Source organism: Anopheles cruzii, chromosome 2, assembly GCF_943734635.1.
Source record: "Anopheles cruzii chromosome 2, idAnoCruzAS_RS32_06, whole genome shotgun sequence".
Lineage (NCBI taxonomy): Eukaryota > Metazoa > Arthropoda > Insecta > Diptera > Culicidae > Anopheles > Anopheles cruzii.
The window spans coordinates 61,901,538-61,921,444 of NC_069144.1; the positions used below are offsets into that span (position 1 = coordinate 61,901,538).

At 43.5% G+C, this 19,907-nt stretch overlaps 2 protein-coding genes across 3 annotated transcripts; one reads left to right on the forward strand and one right to left on the reverse strand.

The window, feature by feature from the left end:
• Positions 1 to 2,629: 2,629 nt before the first annotated feature.
• LOC128277446 (uncharacterized) lies at positions 2,630 to 13,804 on the forward strand. Of its 2 annotated transcripts, none has more exons than XM_053015902.1 (8): positions 2,630 to 2,835; positions 8,901 to 9,015; positions 10,339 to 10,433; positions 10,635 to 10,812; positions 11,416 to 11,458; positions 11,551 to 12,712; positions 12,770 to 13,009; positions 13,084 to 13,804. In XM_053015902.1, the coding sequence occupies exons 2-8, from the start codon at positions 8,916 to 8,918 to the stop codon at positions 13,216 to 13,218; spliced, it is 1,953 nt and encodes a 650-aa protein (XP_052871862.1). In that variant the 5' UTR covers positions 2,630 to 2,835; positions 8,901 to 8,915; the 3' UTR covers positions 13,219 to 13,804. The 2 variants fall into 2 exon arrangements, with proteins under 2 accessions (XP_052871862.1, XP_052871861.1); XM_053015901.1 differs by having other exon boundaries at positions 10,339 to 10,505; positions 13,084 to 13,803.
• A 307-nt stretch (positions 13,805 to 14,111) lies between these two features.
• Positions 14,112 to 19,905, reverse strand: LOC128267583 (uncharacterized). Its single transcript, XM_053004459.1, has 6 exons — positions 19,800 to 19,905; positions 17,074 to 17,176; positions 16,434 to 16,670; positions 14,857 to 15,668; positions 14,534 to 14,755; positions 14,112 to 14,449 (listed from the first exon to the last, which is right to left on the reverse strand). Exons 1-6 carry the CDS (start codon positions 19,903 to 19,905, stop codon positions 14,112 to 14,114), a joined length of 1,818 nt encoding a protein of 605 aa, XP_052860419.1.
• Between the last annotated feature and the right edge of the window lie 2 nt (positions 19,906 to 19,907).

Genomic DNA, 19,907 nt, shown 5'->3' on the forward strand with positions numbered 1-19,907 from the left:
CCGAATGCACGAATTACCCCCAAAACCACTTCCAATGAGAGAACGTTCTTTGTGAAAGGAGATCGAGGAAAATAGGAAAAGCTGCAATGCCAAAACAAGATGCAATGACCTTCTCTCATTGGTGCCCATTCATAAGTCGGAAGACAACAAGTGGAGCTCAACTTGTTGGGCATATAATCGGCTTCGTGCGGAAAACCCGCGGTTTTGGTGCAGAAAAACAGACCACTCACCCGAAGGAAGGCGCTCACTTCGGGAAATCCTTTCATTTCGGGACAACACAAACACAGCCGCAGGAGGGTTCCTTTTTCGCACATGTAACAACGGTTTCGCCATCGTAATGGTTCTATCTATCGCTTGGCGACTTTACGTTAGAAGAAGAAGAAGAACAAACAAATGTTGAAGAACGGAACCGGACTGGATGAGGTCTGGATGCCCAACGAACCACAAGAACTACGTTATAATGTAATTTAATAAAATGCCCAAATCCGAAAAAGCATTCAACACGAAAGAGTGCAGGAGCATTTCGAATGCCTACTTTAAAGAGTTACAGCGTGCCGCGAGAACCGTTTGCTTCTAGAGTATTTACACAATATTTAAGTACAGTCTTCATAAATTACTTTCTAGAAAATGGTCGATCCGCAGCGTGAAATAGGGTATAAAAAGAAAGGTTTCCTACGGACGGAAACATAAAACTGTTTAAAACGAAACCCTCAATATTTAGTGGTGGTTTGTAAAAAAAAAACATTTCGGTTCGTTATCATATCTTCGGGGACTGGGATTGTGGAAATGTGTCGAGTTTCACTCTCCTATCTGTGGAAGGACTCGTCTCACACATAAAAGCAAACCTGTGTTGTAACCTGCTTCACACGCTCGCACCTGTAGTCCGTCGGAATGGTCTAGGAAGCACAGTGTAGAAATGAGAGACACACGGGGCAACCAAGAGTTTCGCCCACGATCCGTACCAGGTCGGCAAATATGTAAACCCTCGCCATGTGGGTGTGTTTGTGAGCATGAATGGATGATGGGTGTGCCTTTTGCCACCTGTACTCATGGTTCCGGGGAGCAACCTACCAGAAATGCACATCATTTTAGTATAATTTGGCTACATTTGAGCAAGGCAAGGAACGTGGACGGACAAGTATTGGTAACATTATATGGGTTGAATAGACATTAGTTGTCTCTTTACTTAGTCATCGATTTATGAATAAAGTTGTTATGGTCACGGACACAAAACATAGGAAAATGCACGTATGCAAACAGCCCAACATAAAGTCAGATCGTTAAAACTTTGATCATTGTCTCATTTGAATTGTCAAAAAGCAATTTTACATCTCTTTTCTTCTATGTTGCAATTACTTTCGAAAAAAAGTTATGTTTTTTTTCTTTTGTATTATAGACACTTTGAGCTGTAATAGTCTAACATTCGTCTCTTTTAACGGTTATGTGATTTGGATTTTTTTGATTTTTGGAATACAAAATGTTGCTTCCAAGCATTGCATGCAATGATGCAATGGACATCAGCTAAGGAACGCATCGGAAAGTGGAAACGATCTGCTGGCATTGATCGTTTATCCGTCAGTTTGAGTCGATCTCTCCGCGATTTTCTTTCAAACAAGAACGATCAAATGATCCCACATTTATTCTTTTTGTTCAGTTTTTTCAGCACATTTGTTCAGTAGAAATTCCATAAATTGTGGGAAAAATAGCAGTTTTCTTTTCAAGTTCACAACATTGGACTATGCTGAGAAATATTACAAGCCTGTTCTCTTTCAGTCTTGCGTGAGTGTAACGCGCGAGAAGAGAGAGATTAAGAATGAGAGAATTCGAACAAAAAGTGAGCATGATCTGATGATCAAGATGATCATTGATCTGTCATTACTCTCGTCTCGCTTCAGGTTTCCTTCGTAAGGAGAGCGCGCAAATAACAAGAGAGAAAAGAGAAAACCAGAGTCTTCTAGTTCTTTGTTTTTCCTTCGTTTTAGAAATGCAAGATTTATATTTTCTTATTTCACTTATTTTATTTTTGTTTCGGTTTATTCAATTGTTTCGCTTATTGTCTGAATTACAATTGAAGAATTGTGTTTGTTACTGTTTTTGTTGTTACATTTGTGTTGAACCAACACAAAATGATTGGTTGATTGATGATTGATTGTGTGAGGCCAGCACTTCACTGAATTTAACAACTTCTCACTTGTTAAACTAGTTGAACAAGCACCAGCTTTTTCAATCACTTGATATATGGACACAGCAAAACTGATAAATTGACAGTTGAGCCGTTATCATTTAAGCAAAAACCGTTACAGTACAAAATGTACCTTCAATCTACAGAAAAGTAAAAGCACCCGTAAAGTGGATGACCCGTGAAGCTATTTGGCAGTTGGTAAGCTTGACAAAATATCAGGTCAAAATATCTGCCTTGCCTTTTAATAATATTAAAACAAGGGCTAAACAATAAACCAATAACCGAACAAACCAATAATAATTGTGCAGAGAGAAGCTAAAATAAAATGATATGTTCTCTCATTTCTGCTGCAGAAATGAGAGATCAGCAACCGGAGAGAGAAAGATTGCGTCGCAGTGTGTTGCTGCGATAGAGTTGAGCTCAGTAGGTTTAGTAGGAAGAAGCTATTTGGTTATAAAACTCGTATCGTTTAAGACGGTTGGTTTTTGTTTGCGTGCTGTTGGTAATATTTTCGAGGACGTTAAGTTGATCTCTCCGTGACTTTAGTTCGCGTTTGTCGGTCGCTCCGCGTTTGAAGTGCCATCAACTGTTGCGATAGTTGTTTTTTCGTGGTTTCTTTTCACTTCCTTATTCCCCATAAAGGCTATTGAAAGGTGAGCAAGTGAGACAAAATACGGCAAAGTTCCAACAGAAAAAAAAACACCATCTTCGCGAATGTATACTTGCGCAATAATGGTTAAAAAATCGCGCGATTTTTGCGTAAACAAGAAGCAACGATGGACTTTTTTGTTTCGTTATCGTCAGGAAAAGATTGTTCTAAAATGCGTATTTCGAAAAAATCTATTTCTTTACGCTTATATTACCGATAGAACCAGAATTCGAATAACTGTGACAAGTTTCTTAGCAATGCCTTGGCGGTGTATTGAATTAGAAAATGTTCATAACAACGCACAAGTATTCATAAAAGGAAAATGTGTTTTTTCACCATATGTGTCTAGCGGATTGTTATAAAATATCACGGATTTCATGTTTACGATTTCATTATCTCTATTGTAAACGATCCAATTCCGGTTGCACAAGGTCAATGGCGAAATTTGAATGTTGCCTAAGGAGTAATCGCTAGTCAACCCGAAATTTTGTTGACCAAACAGTCCATCCGAACGACACGAAAAACACTTAAAAGACAACTTCGGCAAAGAGAAGCGTTCTAGTTGATGTCCGCCAAACAGTGTTATTTGCATTTTTTCCAAACCGGTTAGCGATTTCCAGCATCATGGTCGAAGCTATGTTGAAAATACACAGTTTGTCGATACTAAAGTCACAAAATCCGTATCTAAGACGGTCGTTTCTTTTCGCCCAACAAAGTGTGACGATCGAAAACGAACGAAGAAAGTCTTGCTTCAATAAATGATAAAATTTAGGCCACCTCCAAAACCATAACACTTATTAAGTGCTTCCTAACTATTTGTGCAAGCTGCAGATGAACGGCTTACTGTAAGCATGACTCATTTAAGAGTGAACTATCAAAACGATAGGTCTGCAGAATTCGGCGGTAGACGCTTCGTAACCTAGCTGCGAAAGTTTCCATCTGCAGCCAAGCCAATTTCTCGACTTTATGTTTAACTTTCTTGCCGGCTTCAGTTGCCTCTCTTAGGAGTGCACTTGCCTCTCCTTTAGGACTTGGGGTCAAGATAGCAACCGTTGATGAAAAATATTGCAAAGTAAATTGCCTTGTGAAGTTAAAACTTCTCTGTTTCTTTACTTGCACCATGTATGCAACTTTGGGGTCATCACATTGGAAATACGTTCTGTCCATGAAGCTGACCTTCGAAGAGAAAACTCTTTCCATCCATCTACCTCCTCAGCTCAGATGCTAACGACACATACCCAGGGTTCGAGAAAAATCGCAACGGTTTGTGTCACCGAAAGTGGCGCTTCCTGTTGTCATGAAACAACCGAAACCGCGAGAAGCAAGCGACCAGGTTTCACGGTACCAAACACATCAAGTTTTACGAAATGGTGCGGATGATTTCATAGGCATATTTATCGTTATTTATATGCACGTGAGTAAGTCTGTTCACATCCTACGCACCATGACCGATTCTCGTAGAGCAAACTCTTTTCTCTCAGGCTCCTTACGGTTATTGTGGACCTACGTAGACTAACCTTATATAAATACCCCAGTCTTTGCTCGCAGTACGGACTGTGACTGACTATGAAGCAAAACCTTAATAAAGCCTTTCGTGGATTAAAAAGAGTATCACCCCAACACACGCTCGAGAGCACAACGGTGATACACTTGCTTTTAATTAAATGTTTACGTTTATCGAAAAATGGGTCACCGGGTGGTGAAGGAAGGTTGAGTGAGCGTAAGCGAAGGGTCGAATGCAACAACATTGTTGCCCTGCAGTGAGTCGTTGTATGTGTGTCTGTGGAAGCTGTACCCGCGGTTCACAGTGCACGCATTCAAACGAGCAACTTGTGCACGACTTCGGTTCGTGGCGAGCACTTGCTTTTTTCTTACAAACTCCCAAACCCTGACCGGACAAAGCGGCTACACAAACGGGTGAAAAAACCGGCTCTTCCTGTCACCGGTTGGTACAAGAAACTGGCTCCAAAATGCGGAGGCAACGGCCATTTGCAAACGGAGTGCGTGGGAAGAGTTCGATTTCACTGCATAACCATGTCAAGTCACGTCTCCTTGTCGAGGCCGTTAACCAACCACTATGAGTGCCATATGGTCACCAGTAGAACTCGTTGCACTAAACATGTGCCTTATATAAAAATGTAACACGTTGGTTTCACTACAAATAGAGCTATGTAATGTGAACGTAGTATAGTACGACTTGTCCAAATCGATAAATCGTTTTTGTGCTTTATAAAGTGTAGTAGTAGTATATTTTACATGTTTAATTTGGTGGTTTACATGGTAGTTTGCCAATTGTCTCTTAATGGGTTCAGTTTCCTTCTCCTCTTTATCGTATGAATTTAAGACCTATTATGGTGGTTACCCATTTTTAGTTATTTAACCTTTGTTGATGGCGGGAGACGAAGATGCAGGAAAACTTTGTACAAGAAAAAACCTGCGGTCCTTGGTGCTTTATTAAGTGTAATCAGTAACATTTCTTTCAACTATTTATTAGTCTTCGACCGTTTGCTACGTTTTGATGCACTGAAAGAGCGCAAGTTTCTAATTCTAAGATCATAACAGTTCGATTAGCAAATCTTATATAGAAGGAGAGGTCTCTGCACCGCAACACGGATTGTTTTTGAACTGTTCTTGAATATTCAATTTCGAATTGTCGAGTAGAAACAGCATACTAAAAATCCAAACGCTACTCAAGGCCTCTCTAACCCTCCTCTCTCTTTATTTCTCTCTCTCTCTCGTTCTTTCTCAAAAGTAAATTGATTTCAAAATGCAACTCCATTCATCGCCTTCATTAACTTTAATCTCATTTCGCGTGTCCCCGTGGGTTGTAGATGATTGACTTGGTGAACACACGACTTAGAAGACACACATAAGAAACCGGAACGGGTGGTCGACAAATGCAACGCATACTGCATCACTTTAATGACGCCGGAAGAAAAACCATCGATAGTGTGCATACAAGAAACTAGTATAACGAGGGAAGTGCACGATTCTTCGTCGAGAATGAAAAATATTGTGTGCTCGAGAGCCCAACCGCCAACGACTCGTGGCCAACTGTTTCCGTTTTATCAGCCCATCGGCCTATGCGAAACAAGTTTTGCGTTTCCGACCGGTGTGTTACCTACCCGAAAGCCAATTTTGTGTCCCCTCAGCACAAGGGTGCCTAAAGCCTTGTGATAAACAGTGGATCAATTGTTGGAATCGCACCTCCCTGAAACGTGGGTCGCGAGTTTTCCGGTGACTATAGGGCGAATTTCTAATTTTAGCTACGAAAATCCGGCTTTTTCACGACAAGACTGCCAGTGCACGCGGGCCTGGTCCGGGTTGGGCAAACTGTTTACGAGATTTTAAGGAATGTTCGACCATATGAAACTGCGATTCCAAAAATATCGGCCCAGGGCCGCCGCCGTGTCGATGGTAGCTGCGAGTAGCAACCATGTAGTGGTGACCGTTATGCGGTGTTTGCACGTGTTGTTTCTCGGCGACCGCGAAGGTGCATTAGCTGGCAAAACAGATTTTTGTTTTTGTTTGAGAAAGATGGATAAGCCAGATGCCCTGTTAGGTTGAAATTTCACCTCACCTGCCTCGGTAAGCAGCGCGATTATAAGCAGATAATATTCTTCTAACAACTTACGCGTAATAAGAAAAAGAAATGGTGAAAAACAGATGCCATTCAGAGAGCTTTTGCAACAGAAAGAACTAAATTATAACATTCTCATAGAACCGTGGCGATGAGGTTTTTAATTTCAAACACCTGCGGTTTGGTGTAGTAGCTCATCGCTCGAAACAGTGACGAGTAATGCACAAACGAGCTTCGGCTAGCGGTCAGAGCAAGAGTCTACAAGGAGTTCCTCGATCGCAACCACTGCTGTGGTGTGATGTTTGCTGTGTTTTCATGCGCCGAAGAATGTGTCATTCGTACGCTAAGCGAGAGGGCGACGTCTTCACAAACATGTGTTTCTTATATTGTCGAAGATGCTCGCTCGCCTGTTTCCGAATGTCCCCGGAGTTGGTGTGGAGCTCGCCAGCGTCAGCTCCCTCCGTCTTTTGAGCGTCTGCCTCCTGAAACAGGTTTTTGAGACGTTGCATCTTCGCGCAACGTCTGCAATCTGTGTCTGGTCATGGACAAATCACGGACCACTAGTGCCTCTGATGTGTACGAGTGCTGTAGGCCATATCGGAACCACAGCCCCACAGATGCGTGAGAGACGAAGAAAACGAAACTAGGTGAAGCATACGTCGAGAACGGTTCATGAGGCCTTCACTACCGCGATTGATCAAATATATTCTGGTGGGATGCAGAATCACTCAACGAACTGGTGTTTTTTCGTATTACGGCTTCTTTCTCGTCGTTGTGTTTGCGGGGGTGCAAATTGACTTTTTGTGATGTCATTCCTTCAACAGCGAAGGTCACGTGGACCCTTGGCAAATGCTACAGAACAGCCTGGCCTGTGCGCTCTGTTGCAAACCCATGGACCAACGCCAGCGACGTGTAATTAACCTTACAGGGCTGCTGCAAATTCTCAGCGACTATTCGAAGTGAAACAAAATAAGTTGACCATGAAAGATAGCCGCAAGGCGGAGAGGTGTGGTGCATTGGCACTGGGGAAAATTGCATGTTAGTCTTCCTAAAACACCACCACGTTAGAGTACTATTTTCTTTCTATTTCGTATAAATAATATTGCTCAAAACGCCGCGAAAGACTTCGGAGAAGCATGAGTATTGAGAATGGTGATACGAAATAGTATAACTAGTTTTATAAAGTATTTTATAATTGCAGTCAGACATTTTGCTGTGCTCTAACCAAGAGACCCGAAAGTAACATCGAAAGTTTCGTCCGTGATGGAAATGTGTGATCGTTTAAAACCTCCTGGCAGGTCACAAGAATTGGATTATTTTTCAACGATACAACCCGTGTGAGCTGTAGCTGTGCTGACGTAACGTTATCAATGACATCAGCAGTCGATTTTACGATTAACGACAAAATTATGAAACGCCTTCGTCTCGTTCTGGCGGAAATGTGTGGGACGATGACGACGATGACACCATGCTAACCTTCAGTGAAGCGCACTAACGCCAATATGGAGCCATTTTCGCCAACTCCCATTGCGGACAATTCGAAGCAGGGTGCAAATAGGTTTTGACCGATTTCGAACCGAGATGAGATGATGCTCTCGGGGTTCCGGATTCATGTCGGGACAGGGCATACCACATCCAACGTCGTACAAGTCAGTCCGCCATATTCAAAAAGATCCGAGCACGGTGGTGCGACACTGTAAAGTGTGAGAGATATATTTCACGACCATCGTTACCTTTTATGGAACGTTCATGACCTTTCTCTGTCGCCGCCGTTGTGGTGGCCATCATGGCGACGCGGTTAGTCTAATAGCAGCCAATGGGTTTTTTAAACGAACTAGTCGAGCACAGGCCGTTGGCTCGCCATCGTATCGTAGGCCTTGCCACATTTTGCAAACGGTTTGCATTATTTCCTGTTGTATTTATTATGCTCGCGTATCAAGAGCTGCTCGAAACCGGAAGATGCTTTCCAACATTACCTTGAATTTACACGCCAGTTCCTCTTTTGAGGTTTTGAGGATACTGACAGGACGCCGGTGTTTCTGTGTTTCCTTTGCGATGACGATGATTACGATTTCTTGCAGTAAAAGGAGCGACCGTGAACCGGCTCTCATGGTCAGCGAGCAACAGGTTTTTCCTTTTACGTCGGGGAATGAGCACGGAGCTACGGACTGACAATCTAAAAGAAGACCGCGCCAATGCTTCCGTTTCGATGATCTCATTAACGAATTGTTCGTAAGATTTCCCCGACCGTCGCGAGCGAGCCTCGACTGTTGCAGTTTGATTGCGATTTATGCGTCCAGCAAATTACTTTAGCGAACGTCGTGTTGGACCAAGTGATTGATGATCATCGCAGATCAGACTAGAGCGAGAGATTAGTAGAGCGAAGCGAGAGATATTTTTACCAATTCCCAACCGGGATTGAAGCAAATGCACTGATTCGTTCACTATTTGGCTTGATGATGTCTCATAATCGTGTTTTTTCTTCACAGTGAATATACTGAGTCATGATGACTAGGGAGCAGCAACGACGGGAGGAATATTCATCCTCGAATGTTGTACGCGTACTAACGCCCTCCACTCACAGCCAGTTCGACAACAATTTGGGTGAGTGTTGATCGTGTACTAACAGAAAATACGATGGACACATTCTAATGAATCTTTGATTACTGCTGATTACCCAATGCATGCTGCAAGCGTGAATGGCACACACCTGCTAGGAGCAATTTCAATTTCACCCAACCCTTCCAGGAATGTTCAATTGTGGGTCCTGTCGGTGTGCCGAATGTTTCCCGCAAAACAAAAGATATTTTCAATGAACATTCTGTAGATGGTTAAGAACGAACTTTTTTTTTTTCATTGTTAAAAAGAGCATTCGCACCGATGTTCCGCTGGCTAACGAATGCAGCAGCGTAAGCCAGCTACAGGAAAGTATGGGCAAAGGCGGTTTTCCCAGAGGGGAGATTAAGTTTCCATCCCACTACCAACTCATCATGTACATTTATGTGCACACGACCGCCGACATTGTTACAATGCAACATTAATAATGGCTAGAAAATGGGCACTGCACTAGCCTGCACATGTATTTTTTGTAGCTATTTTTTCGGTCTTAGTAAACAATTATTGCGAATTCGGTCCTTTCGAATGCGAATTCGGTAGAATGTGGAAGACGTTCAAGTGCTGAAGAATCGTTTGCTGGGAAACCTTAGCCATTGGCGGCATTTTTTTAAAGACAACTTCGAAATGAGTCTATTTTTATTCACCTTTGAAACATCTCAAAAGTGTGATGTTTATGAGGAACTTCAGCATCCTATAATCCTTGTGCACGTCAAATTGTATCCTACGAGTAGGTAATATTTCTTGAACCAACCATCTGTGAATAAAACGAACAGAACAATGCACCCAACAATGGGTCATTCGACCGAACACATCAACCCATCAACCGTTGCTCGGAGAAGCGGCACTAACGCTTGTGCTACTTTTTTGTATTGTCGGAGTGAGCATCACGTGATCTGACTTCTCCGGACATCGGGCTGTTGTTTGCAAATGAGCAAGTATTTCACAATCCATACAGTTGTAGCCGGAAAACAACTTCTTTCATTTTCCATGACCCATTGCTAACCATTGGTCAATACTTTGGAAATAAGTTTAATTTTTGTGAACCACAAGTGTCATAAGCGAGATTAACAAACGAATTGAAAGTAAAGTATTGATTTTTATCGCTTTGAATATTGGTTTTTCTTTTCCTTTGCATCGTTAAAATTTTCTGGATAAACTGTTCTTAAAAACTAGGATGAGAACTGAGAACTGAGAGCGAGGATAGAAAAAAAAAGAAAAGGAAAACAAAACAAGCATCCGAAGTTAATCCCAAGCTTAAAAGTATAACTACGATTCTTTCCTTGTTGTTCATCCTTTTTCGCTTCTCATCAGACAACCTTCTGGAAGACCTGCAGGCGAGTGTTTCACGCCCTGGCAGTTCACTGGGTCAGCCGCTTGGCAATAATTACTCGACGACAAATCGTGAGGTACAGTATCTGCAGCCGGCCAATGTCACAACCGTCTCTCGGGAACGCTCGACCAGTCCCAGCATTACCACGGTCAGTGAAGCCCCAGTACTGATTGGCAGTGCTTTCACGCTGTGTGCTGTATGATTTTAATTTGTATTTTCTGTCCTTTGTTGTGGATTGGCTTCAAATTTGGCGACGACTCACGTTGTCCTGTCACAGAACGAGCGGAAGATCTACAAGACGGCCAAGTATGAGTACAAATCAGCCGGTAGCGGTAGTGGCGTTGTTCCCGGCCGAGCGGATCAGTCCGTCAGCGAAGTATACCAACGCAACATCAACCAACTCGACACGCTGCTGAATGATCTTGAACGTGAGCGCGATTCTTCACTCGATCGAAGTGAGTTGAGAGATGATCCTGGGCTAACGATTGGCGACGAGGGGTGAATCATCGGCCACACGGGTTGAGTGGCTAAAAATATGCCTGTGCTGCAGACGAGACATCGGCTTCAAAGTGCGATTAACCATAATGCCTGCCTTATGCCGCCGGTAGACCCACAACACCACCTATACTTTTTTGTGAGTCTCTTGCCCAACCTCTCAGTAGGTGGATGAGTAAGGACTGGCGCCAAACTAGCGCAATGTCAGCCGAACGATGATGCTAAAATTAGTGGTCACGAGAGCACCGACTAGCGAAACCAATTTACATAGGCCGATATGCAGTCACCGTGTTGTTGTTGGAAGTGGGTCAGATGGTTTGCACAATTTTTGATTTCCATCCAATTGAACGGAAATAACAATGAGTTTATGATTTTAATTGTTGACTCGCTTAGAAGAGGTTGCCAGACGAGGAAAATTCGTCATTTAGAAATTTGTCCCGCACTTATCCCGTCATTTAGAAATTTTGATGATTAATGGGAATATCCCGGATGAAACGGGTGGGTGAAACTTTGTGGGCTCTGGATGTTCTTTAAAAATACATTTTAATTTCCTCTTTCCGTAGGTAACAAGAATTTGAGCCGCGATGGTATTGACTCCGGTTTGCTGTAAGTGTAGGCGAACCCTTGCGGAAGACGCGCCGCACGGGCTCCGATAATTACGAAAAGCAATTACGACTAACATGTTCCCACTTTTGCAGTGAACCTGGCACAAAGGTCATTAAAACTACTACAACATACAGCACCACTGGCGGTGGTAGGCATACCCCGGTTAACCGTGAGCTGGTATTCGACACGCCAAACAGCTACGAGGTCCGACAATCCCGTTCTCGTCACCGTAGCCCATCGTACGAAAATCAATCAACGACCACGCTCAAGAATGTCTCGTACAGCAGCGCGGACAACAGTTCCACCGGAATCTACGGGGGCATCAACCGTTCGGTGACTCCGCAGCGCTCCATGACTCCATCTCGTTCGGAGGAGTACTACACAGAACAACGTACCGTTTCACCTAGCTCTGGGGAGCTGGTCCCACGAAATGTGCGCTATAACGAGAGCGTTCACGTAGACAGTGCAGCCAATGTATTGGGCCAAATCCCGCTCTCGGATAATATTCTACCGCGTCCGAACACAAAAGTGACCACCACCGTGCGGACCTATACTTATGAACTGCCTCCGGAGAACACAGGAACGCTCAACCAGACCATCTCCTACACGAACCAAGCCCTCAATCAGACCACGAACACGCTCCCGGTCGCCTACCCGGGAGAACACGTGAATCCATCGTCAAAAACGGTACTGGTGAAAAACGAATCCTTCAACACGGCCAGCAATGTGCAGGACTATCCGGTGCCTAGCATATTGAACCATCAGTTGCCTCCGAACACAGCCAAAACGGTTTACTACAAGAAGGACACGAAGCACTCGACCACTAACTATTATCCAGATCAAACTGGACCGAACGTTGATACGGGGTATCCGAATAACTTCCGGGCAATTGAACCTCCGCCGACTCCAACAGATGGCCGGGTTCCGGTGAAATACACCAACGAACCGGCGACCGGCTATCCGCCAGGTAATAACGCAACATACATTTACCGCGAGGAACGCACCAACACGGCCGACAATCGCTACGGCTCACCGGTTCCGGCTCACTATCCTCACACCGGTGCTAGTGATCCGCCAACGACGGTCACTTACAAGTATAGCTCTACGACGACGAATGCGACGCGAAACTTATATCCACCACCGGCAGAGCGCGAACCATTGTTACAGCCGTTCCCGACCGACGGCACGGATCGGACCGACATCGACGGACATCCTCCGAAACGGCTCGACGATCTTATGGCCACATTTGGAGAGGTAATGACGTAGATGTAGTCCGTTAGCTTAATTGCTGATGGTGTTATGTTATTACAGGATGGCCAAATCACCTACCAATCGAAGGTGATCAACAGTACTTCTCAAACGGACAACGGTTCCAAAAGGCCCGCAATGAATGGGACTAGCCCGAAACCGATCGACGATCCCATGGATCAGAAGTCGTCCCCTCAAAATCAACTAACTTCGAAGAACATTGCCGGTCCACCAGTGTACTATCCTCCCGGGCACGAGATGTTCGCAAAGAAAGAAATGGAAGCGAGCGGCTGGAGGTCACAGGTAATCGATCGTTCACTGGATTTCTTCCGACACCGACAACGCGTTTCATGCTTTCATCTTGTTTTGCACCCTAGGGAGAGTACGCTAAGGCCAGCGGCATGTACAAATACGAATCGGAAAGCAAGTCAAAGAGTTCCAGCAAATCTGGGGCTGCCGTCGTGCCCGTCTGTCTTCCACTGTGCTGTGCGATGCCCTGCACCATTATGTAATTGCCCGGAATTGGGGATGAGCTAATAGAATAACACATTCATGCTGTTTTAACCATTAAATCCAGTAACAATGCTCCAACGTTCGGCAGTGCCGTCAATTCGTTTTGCCATCCGGGTTCGAATCGACCGCCAGCCATGCTGCCAATTAACGATATGACATTTGCTGTTGATGTTTTACTTTACGCAGTAATGGCTATTACTCTTTACACCCATTATTGTGTTCTAATACAGACGCGCTAATAAAAACGCCGTAGGTTGCTACGGAGAAAAACACAAGGAACAAAATAATGCTATTGGCGTTTGGATCCTTAATTGTCATCTTAGCTGTAGAAAATATGTATAACCCAGACATGGATTGAACAGAACAGCTGACTGCATTTTTCAACGCAGTGGCTGCGAAACTGTGGAATTTTAAAATGTGTGAACCTTGGCTTAAGCTGTTTGAGCATAGTGGAGTGAAAGTCAGAAATGGAGCATATTAACGTTAACCGACAATTTAAATTTGAAAAATTACGGTTTTACCTTCAACTCGCAATTTGCGTGCAAGCTATTCTCTTGCGTACAAGTCCGAACCTGCGTGCGAACCATTGAATTAAACGTCTGGCGATGCGAATGAAAATTTGAAATCGTCGAGTTCGTAATTTATTCTAATTAATTGTAATCTGCAGCAATCTACAAACCTCAAATACTGTTTACCGATTTTGGGCGTTTGTGTTATTTGTGTTATTAGTAATTTTAACTTAACGTAACTTTCAACTTACATAGAAATATGCTTCCACCAGTAGATTCTGAAACCAATCGCATGATGGAAATATCACAGAAAAATTGCCTTTTCTCACTGAAGTCTCTGGAACGCCATAGTTCAACGAGTAACGGCATAGGAATAATTTGTGTCAGATTAAAAAATACCGCGGCCCCACAAAATGACGACAGGTAGGAAAGTTGACCGGCAAGGCGAGCGCTGTCTGGTGGCGGGTGCTGACGTTCAGCACAACGTCAAGCCCGCGGGTCCAACGTTCCGATCCGATGTCCCGAAGCAACCAGAGTCCGGCATTTTTGGCCACAAACCTAACGATAACTACCGTGTCTCGTCGCACAACGATTGTGTCTCGACCGATTGGTCTGTCGAGGTTGAGCGAAACACTCTGTCTCAGCTCAGCCGACCTTTCACCGATTCCAACCACAAAAAATGTGTGTCCGTGAAGATGGTAGACGTAATCGGTCGAAGGATCTTTTTAGGGGTAACAAAAAGAAAACGAATAAAAATTGGATGAAGCGAGGGTTCGGGTTCAGGGCATAGACAAGGCAAACCTACCGGTATTAATTAGAACCATTTCCACCCGGTGACCTGTTTCGAGATGCGCGACGTGAACGCACTCGCACCGGTCCATCAACGGGTGACACTTTCTTGGCATCCGCCGATGACCGCAAGTGTGCGATCTTAGCTCGGCGCTGACCGGTTCACGTAGCATCATCACCGATGGAAAGGCGAATGTGAATCCGTTCACGGAACGCACGACTTCGTAATAGGTGTCATCTGCAGTGTGAGAGAAAGAGAAAGGGTCGGAGATATAAAAAGAAGGTTCAAGTAACAAGCACGCAGCTCAAGTAATTATAATTATCCTATGTGCAGCCTACCTTCCAAGGGACCTAGTTCCTCGACCACCTGCGAACTAATGGTGAACTCTAGTCGAGTGTCGTACGAATGGAACTCCTTTGGAAACTGGTCCTTTAGGAGTGCTCGAAGATCTCGTAGACAGAGGACTCTTTGCGGTTCCTGAACGTCACAAAGTCCACCACCAAGATCCAACTCATTTTTGTTGGTTGGTGGCAGAGATGCGATGTATAGAGCATCTGAATCATCGTCAACCGTACGGGAGGGCTCATACTGGAACCGAAAGACCGACTGTTCTTGACTGCACGTTTGTCCGCCACCGTCGCCATTGTCGTTCATCGAAGTGAAGCGTATTTCGAAATTGGACTTAACTCTTTTTGGGACTTGCTCGAGGATGATGGCCAGATCCACGCGTATGCCATCGTGAAGTAGGACGCGTTTAACCATTTTCGGTTCAAGCAAATTCCCATCGAGGGCCAACACTTGCATCCGGTGATCTTCCAGCTCCAACCAATGTTGACACTGATACCTGGAAACATACACAAGTCGAACACGATGTCGCAGGCTTGCTGCAGCCCTTGGGAGCGTCTCCTGCCAATGGTGTTGGCCATTAACGGTCAGTACACCATTCACTTCCACAACAACCCAGACACTCTCCGTAGGTGGAATAGTTCCGTGGTTCCGTTGTTCACCAGCCGACCGAACCACGAGCGCCCCGAGAAGACCCCGAGTCCTTTCGACACCGGAAAACCCGTGATAGAGATGGGTACCAGCTTTATCCGTTTGGAACGTGTACTGGAAGCGCGTGAAGCTCGTGATGGGACACTGAGTTATCCTGAAATAGTAAACATTTGCAACTCATTACGTGTGTGAACAACGTGTGTGCTCTGAAGAGTGTTCTTTGAACGAGTTTCGCGGTGTCTACGACGTTATGTAACGGATTTCAATTTTTGATGTCTAAAAATACCGGTCAGTGGTCTCAGATGTGGTTCGCGCCCTTTCGTAATTTAATGAACCGGCTTCGCTCGTGCGCGGAGTATCGGAAAAAGGTAAAATGGTTGTTCATTGTACCTCTTTCCCGGCGTGGTGTGCGGTTTCGGATTACAATACACGATAAAACAATCTAAGATAAATCGCTCGCCAGCATTCCATCTTCTACGAAAGAACCGCTTGACAGTCTGTCATTTTTAATGTTCACCGAAATCATCATAGAATAGATCCGAACAATCCTTCAACACGGGGCTACGAAGCTGATCTTTGCCTCTGCATATCCATTTGTTATTTGCGTAACGTTTCTTTATGAAATCCTCCACATCGATCAATCATCTCGCGATTTAAAGTTCTAACCAAATTTTTATGTATTGACATCGTCATTTGAGTATTAGAAACAGACACACTTTGGAACCGCTTCAGGCAACATCCTAACCTTGAATGATTTTGGCACTGTTACAGGCACGCGAAAAATCTTTTCATGATTCCTAGGTTGAACTTGAAGAAAAGGAGCGGCTCTAAGAAAAGACACTGACGCTCACCCAAAACAATCCATAAATCAGCTAAACTGAGGGAGGGGAAATTTAGCGGTGATTTACAGATCACTCACATAGGCACCCCGTCCGCCCAGGGTGTCCGCCGTTGGCTTTGACCTGTCCAGTGAAGGGAAATGCTCTCGCCGGGGATCTGACACTCGACATCTACCACCAGGAAGTCGTTCTCACAGACGGTAATCGTGGGACCCACGAAGCGGCCATTGACGGTGTAGTATACAATTGGTTCTTCCTTTTTACTGAACTTTCGGTTAATCGTTGAGTTCCCGTTGACACTTTTTGGCTGCGGCAATCTGTAAGAACCGAACCCTTTTCATCAATTAGGTGTTAAGAGAAGTATTACGTCGATAATTAAAAACTTAAATTATATGCTTGACTTGACGGAATGTATGTTCAATTTCCCCGAATCCGTAAAATACTATGTCGCTCAAATTTACCATAACAAATATGTAAACAGAACAAATGGAACCGTTTGCAGTTGGCGGCGTTCGTAAATTACGACATCGTAAACAAAGAAAATATATACTGTACTAATATATGTATGAAAATATGTACTCGGAACTACTTTGTAATATAATATCTGCTCCGAAACACGTGTGTTAATGGGATTGAATTTGTTAGTTTAAGTATTTAATATTTTTCGTGGAAATCATTTAACAGTTGGATGGAATACAAGCTTTACACCGCATAACATACTTATCGGGGTAGATAATTCGCTTTTGTATCACCAATTGAAAACGACATATTCGTGGCCAGTCCACTCCATTACACACTCGTTCACAGGAGGTGACTCGTTCCTCTGGAATATAAAAGAAACCAAAACAACCTTGTTTGTATTTAATCCAATAACAAACGTAACAGTCGTCCCTACATTGATCACAAACCAGAATCTTTTTCTTGCCAGAATAAATTTTTCGTATACCGCAAGCAGTGGCTGTTCCGGCTCATTAGGATCACTTTAAAAATATCACCCCTTTACCGATGTGTTGTTCGGTGCCATGAGAAAATACGGCTCTTTCCAGAAAACATCAGGAAATCGGTTAAGGAACCACATGTTGCGCGATGGAATTTCAACAATTCCATTCGCAGTTGAAGTGGCGAACCCTTTTTTTCCAACCGATGAGCCGTCATCGAACTTCTCTCCAAACCATGAGATTTCATTCGAGGAAATAATATGAAAATGAAAATGTAAATTGTTGCATAAAAAGAAAATTATTTCCCGGCCTTGAAAAAAGCTGGCATTTGAATTGAGAGGAAATCCTTTTCGGCGGACATTATTTTGAGCTAATTAGACATCCTTGGCGTGGTTTGCTATCCGACGTCAGCCACTGGGACGCGGCGCGAGTTAACCTTTATAGAAATGGTTGAATTGTTGCAGGCAAACCCCTTACATTACCATATGGTACATATCGCTCAGCGCTAATTATTTGTATAGGAAAGCAAAGTTCACCGCATAAGCTTGAGGATGGACATGATCGAAGCAGGAATAGCTTGTTTTCTCAATTAAACTGTAAAGATGCGATTTTTGCATTTCCTTCCATGCGTTTTTCGTGGTTTAATTGAGTACCTGATCGAAATGCATTGAGTCTTTCAAAACTGTTGTGCCAGCAACAAATAATTCATTAAATATATGATATATTGTACAGCAACAATCAAGGGAAGAGAATACCCAACAATTCAATGTAACACGAAAAAACGATTCGTAGACTGCAATCCACTAGTAGCAGTAGTTTTATAGCAGCACAATATTGCACAATACCAGCGGCTTAAAAAGAAGCTGCCCTTTTCGATTAGTAGCACGATTTCGATCAAATTTGTGACAATTTACGACTACCTTCTCACTTGGTTTACTCAGATTTTTCCCACAGAGTGCTACCTTCTAGTGCGTTGCCTTGGAAAGGTCGCAGAAAACGAGCGTCGTTCGTTAGTGCCCCGGAACCAGACCGGACTCACTAAGCGATCGTTTGTCTAGCAATCCTGCTGCGAACGCGCCGCCGCTGAAGCTAGAAGCTAGATAAATTTTCCTGACACTTATTACCCACTGCGACGAAGCTCCCAAAGATTTTCACGTCGTGTGGGTCCCTGGTGGGGTGTGGACCAAAAATAGATGTCCTCTCCCAGCTTGGAATCGTCGAAGTTCGTCTTGCGCGTGTGGAGAATGAAAGAGTGAGGTTATAAACGCGATTGCCTACCACACAGGGGATGCAAAGCAGTGGTCACTATTCAACCCCGGTGTCACACGGCTATATGTATTGTGTTCCGATGAGGGTAGCGATAGAAAAATAAAACACCCCAAAAATCACCGGGAAACTGCGACATCCATCCATCGTTCGCAGCGTAGCGTTCAAAAGTTGACAAAGCTTAATGACTTCCACGGCGGCGTATAAAAGACACCGTGAAGACTGCAACTGGTGGTAGAGGGAATCGAATTTTCACCACCTTTAGCGATATTTTTAAGCATTCGTAGAAAAAATATGTCGAGAAAACACAAACGAGCAAGAAACGAGAGAAAGCAGCAAAGCTGTTCGAATAAAATCATGACGAAACCCGATTTTAGCTGTTGCTCTATCTTCTGTCAGGATTCATTTGCGCTTCTTCCATTTTGCGTCTCTATATCAAGCGACGCTAAATGATGGGACAGTGTTTTTTTGGTCACATTTCGTTTCGGCAGCTGGTGGCGGAAGTTGGCAATTCTAGTGATTTTCATTATCTTTACTTTATTCCGGATGTTGCTTATTATTGAATTAGAGTTTTTTTTTTTTTTTATTGCCTCGCTTTCTAGTATGCTTTCGGCTTAGAATAAACTGTCTTCAATTAGTCGGCGAAGTAGGGAAAAGTTACAGTTCCACAAAATATACGTATATTAGCATAATATTTTTCTTAGTTTATTATATAAATAATAAACATAAAATGTGCTAATTTACTTATCTCCTGGCTCTTCCAATTAAAATAAGATTCTGACAATACTCTCATTGGACAATTTGACTTATAATTTCTCTCAATGTTATTCACAAGTGAATTTGCAATAGCCTCGGATTGAACTAAATGTGTCAAATTTGGCTTAACTTTAATATTTACGGTCGGCCCGGCCGCCTGGCGTAACAGCTGCATAGGCTGTCCGGGGAAAACGAGCTCGTAGCAATTAAGTTTATATTGTAAATTATTTTTAAGACAAGCAAGCAACTTAGAGTGCTTGTTGCCACATTCTCACTTCCTTGTTGCTATTTGAATAGTGTATGTATTAGATATATTACTCAACGAAGACGTGCATGAGATAACTTAACACGTCTAGAATTAAAAATAATCGTGAAACACAAACTTATGGAACGTTGCTCATTGCTCGTGCTAGAAACGCAATGCTGAGCAATTTATCATGTAAATATGAGTTAATCTATATGAACTGGTCAGCAGGAATCACTTACTCGGATCGATGGCAGTTAAGTAGATCAGCACTAAGGCCGCACAGAACACCGCAGACGTAATCAGAATTCGGTACACAATCAAAGCGATCAAGCGCAACTTTTTCATAG

Bases quoted from the DNA above. Each gene is read 5' to 3' on its own strand.
- LOC128277446 (XM_053015901.1), top strand. From the start codon at position 8,916: ATGATGACTAGGGAGCAGCAACGACGGGAGGAATATTCATCCTCGAAT. The intron at 11,459-11,550 runs GTAAGTGTAGGC...CCACTTTTGCAG, and splicing joins GGTATTGACTCCGGTTTGCT to TGAACCTGGCACAAAGGTCA. The intron at 12,713-12,769 runs GTAATGACGTAG...ATGTTATTACAG, and splicing joins TTATGGCCACATTTGGAGAG to GATGGCCAAATCACCTACCA.
- LOC128267583 (XM_053004459.1), bottom strand. From the start codon at position 19,905: ATGAAAAAGTTGCGCTTGATCGCTTTGATTGTGTACCGAATTCTGATT. The intron at 16,671-17,073 runs GTATGTTATGCG...CGGTTCTTACAG, and splicing joins CGAATTATCTACCCCGATAA to ATTGCCGCAGCCAAAAAGTG. The intron at 15,669-16,433 runs GTGAGTGATCTG...TTACTATTTCAG, and splicing joins TGGGCGGACGGGGTGCCTAT to GATAACTCAGTGTCCCATCA.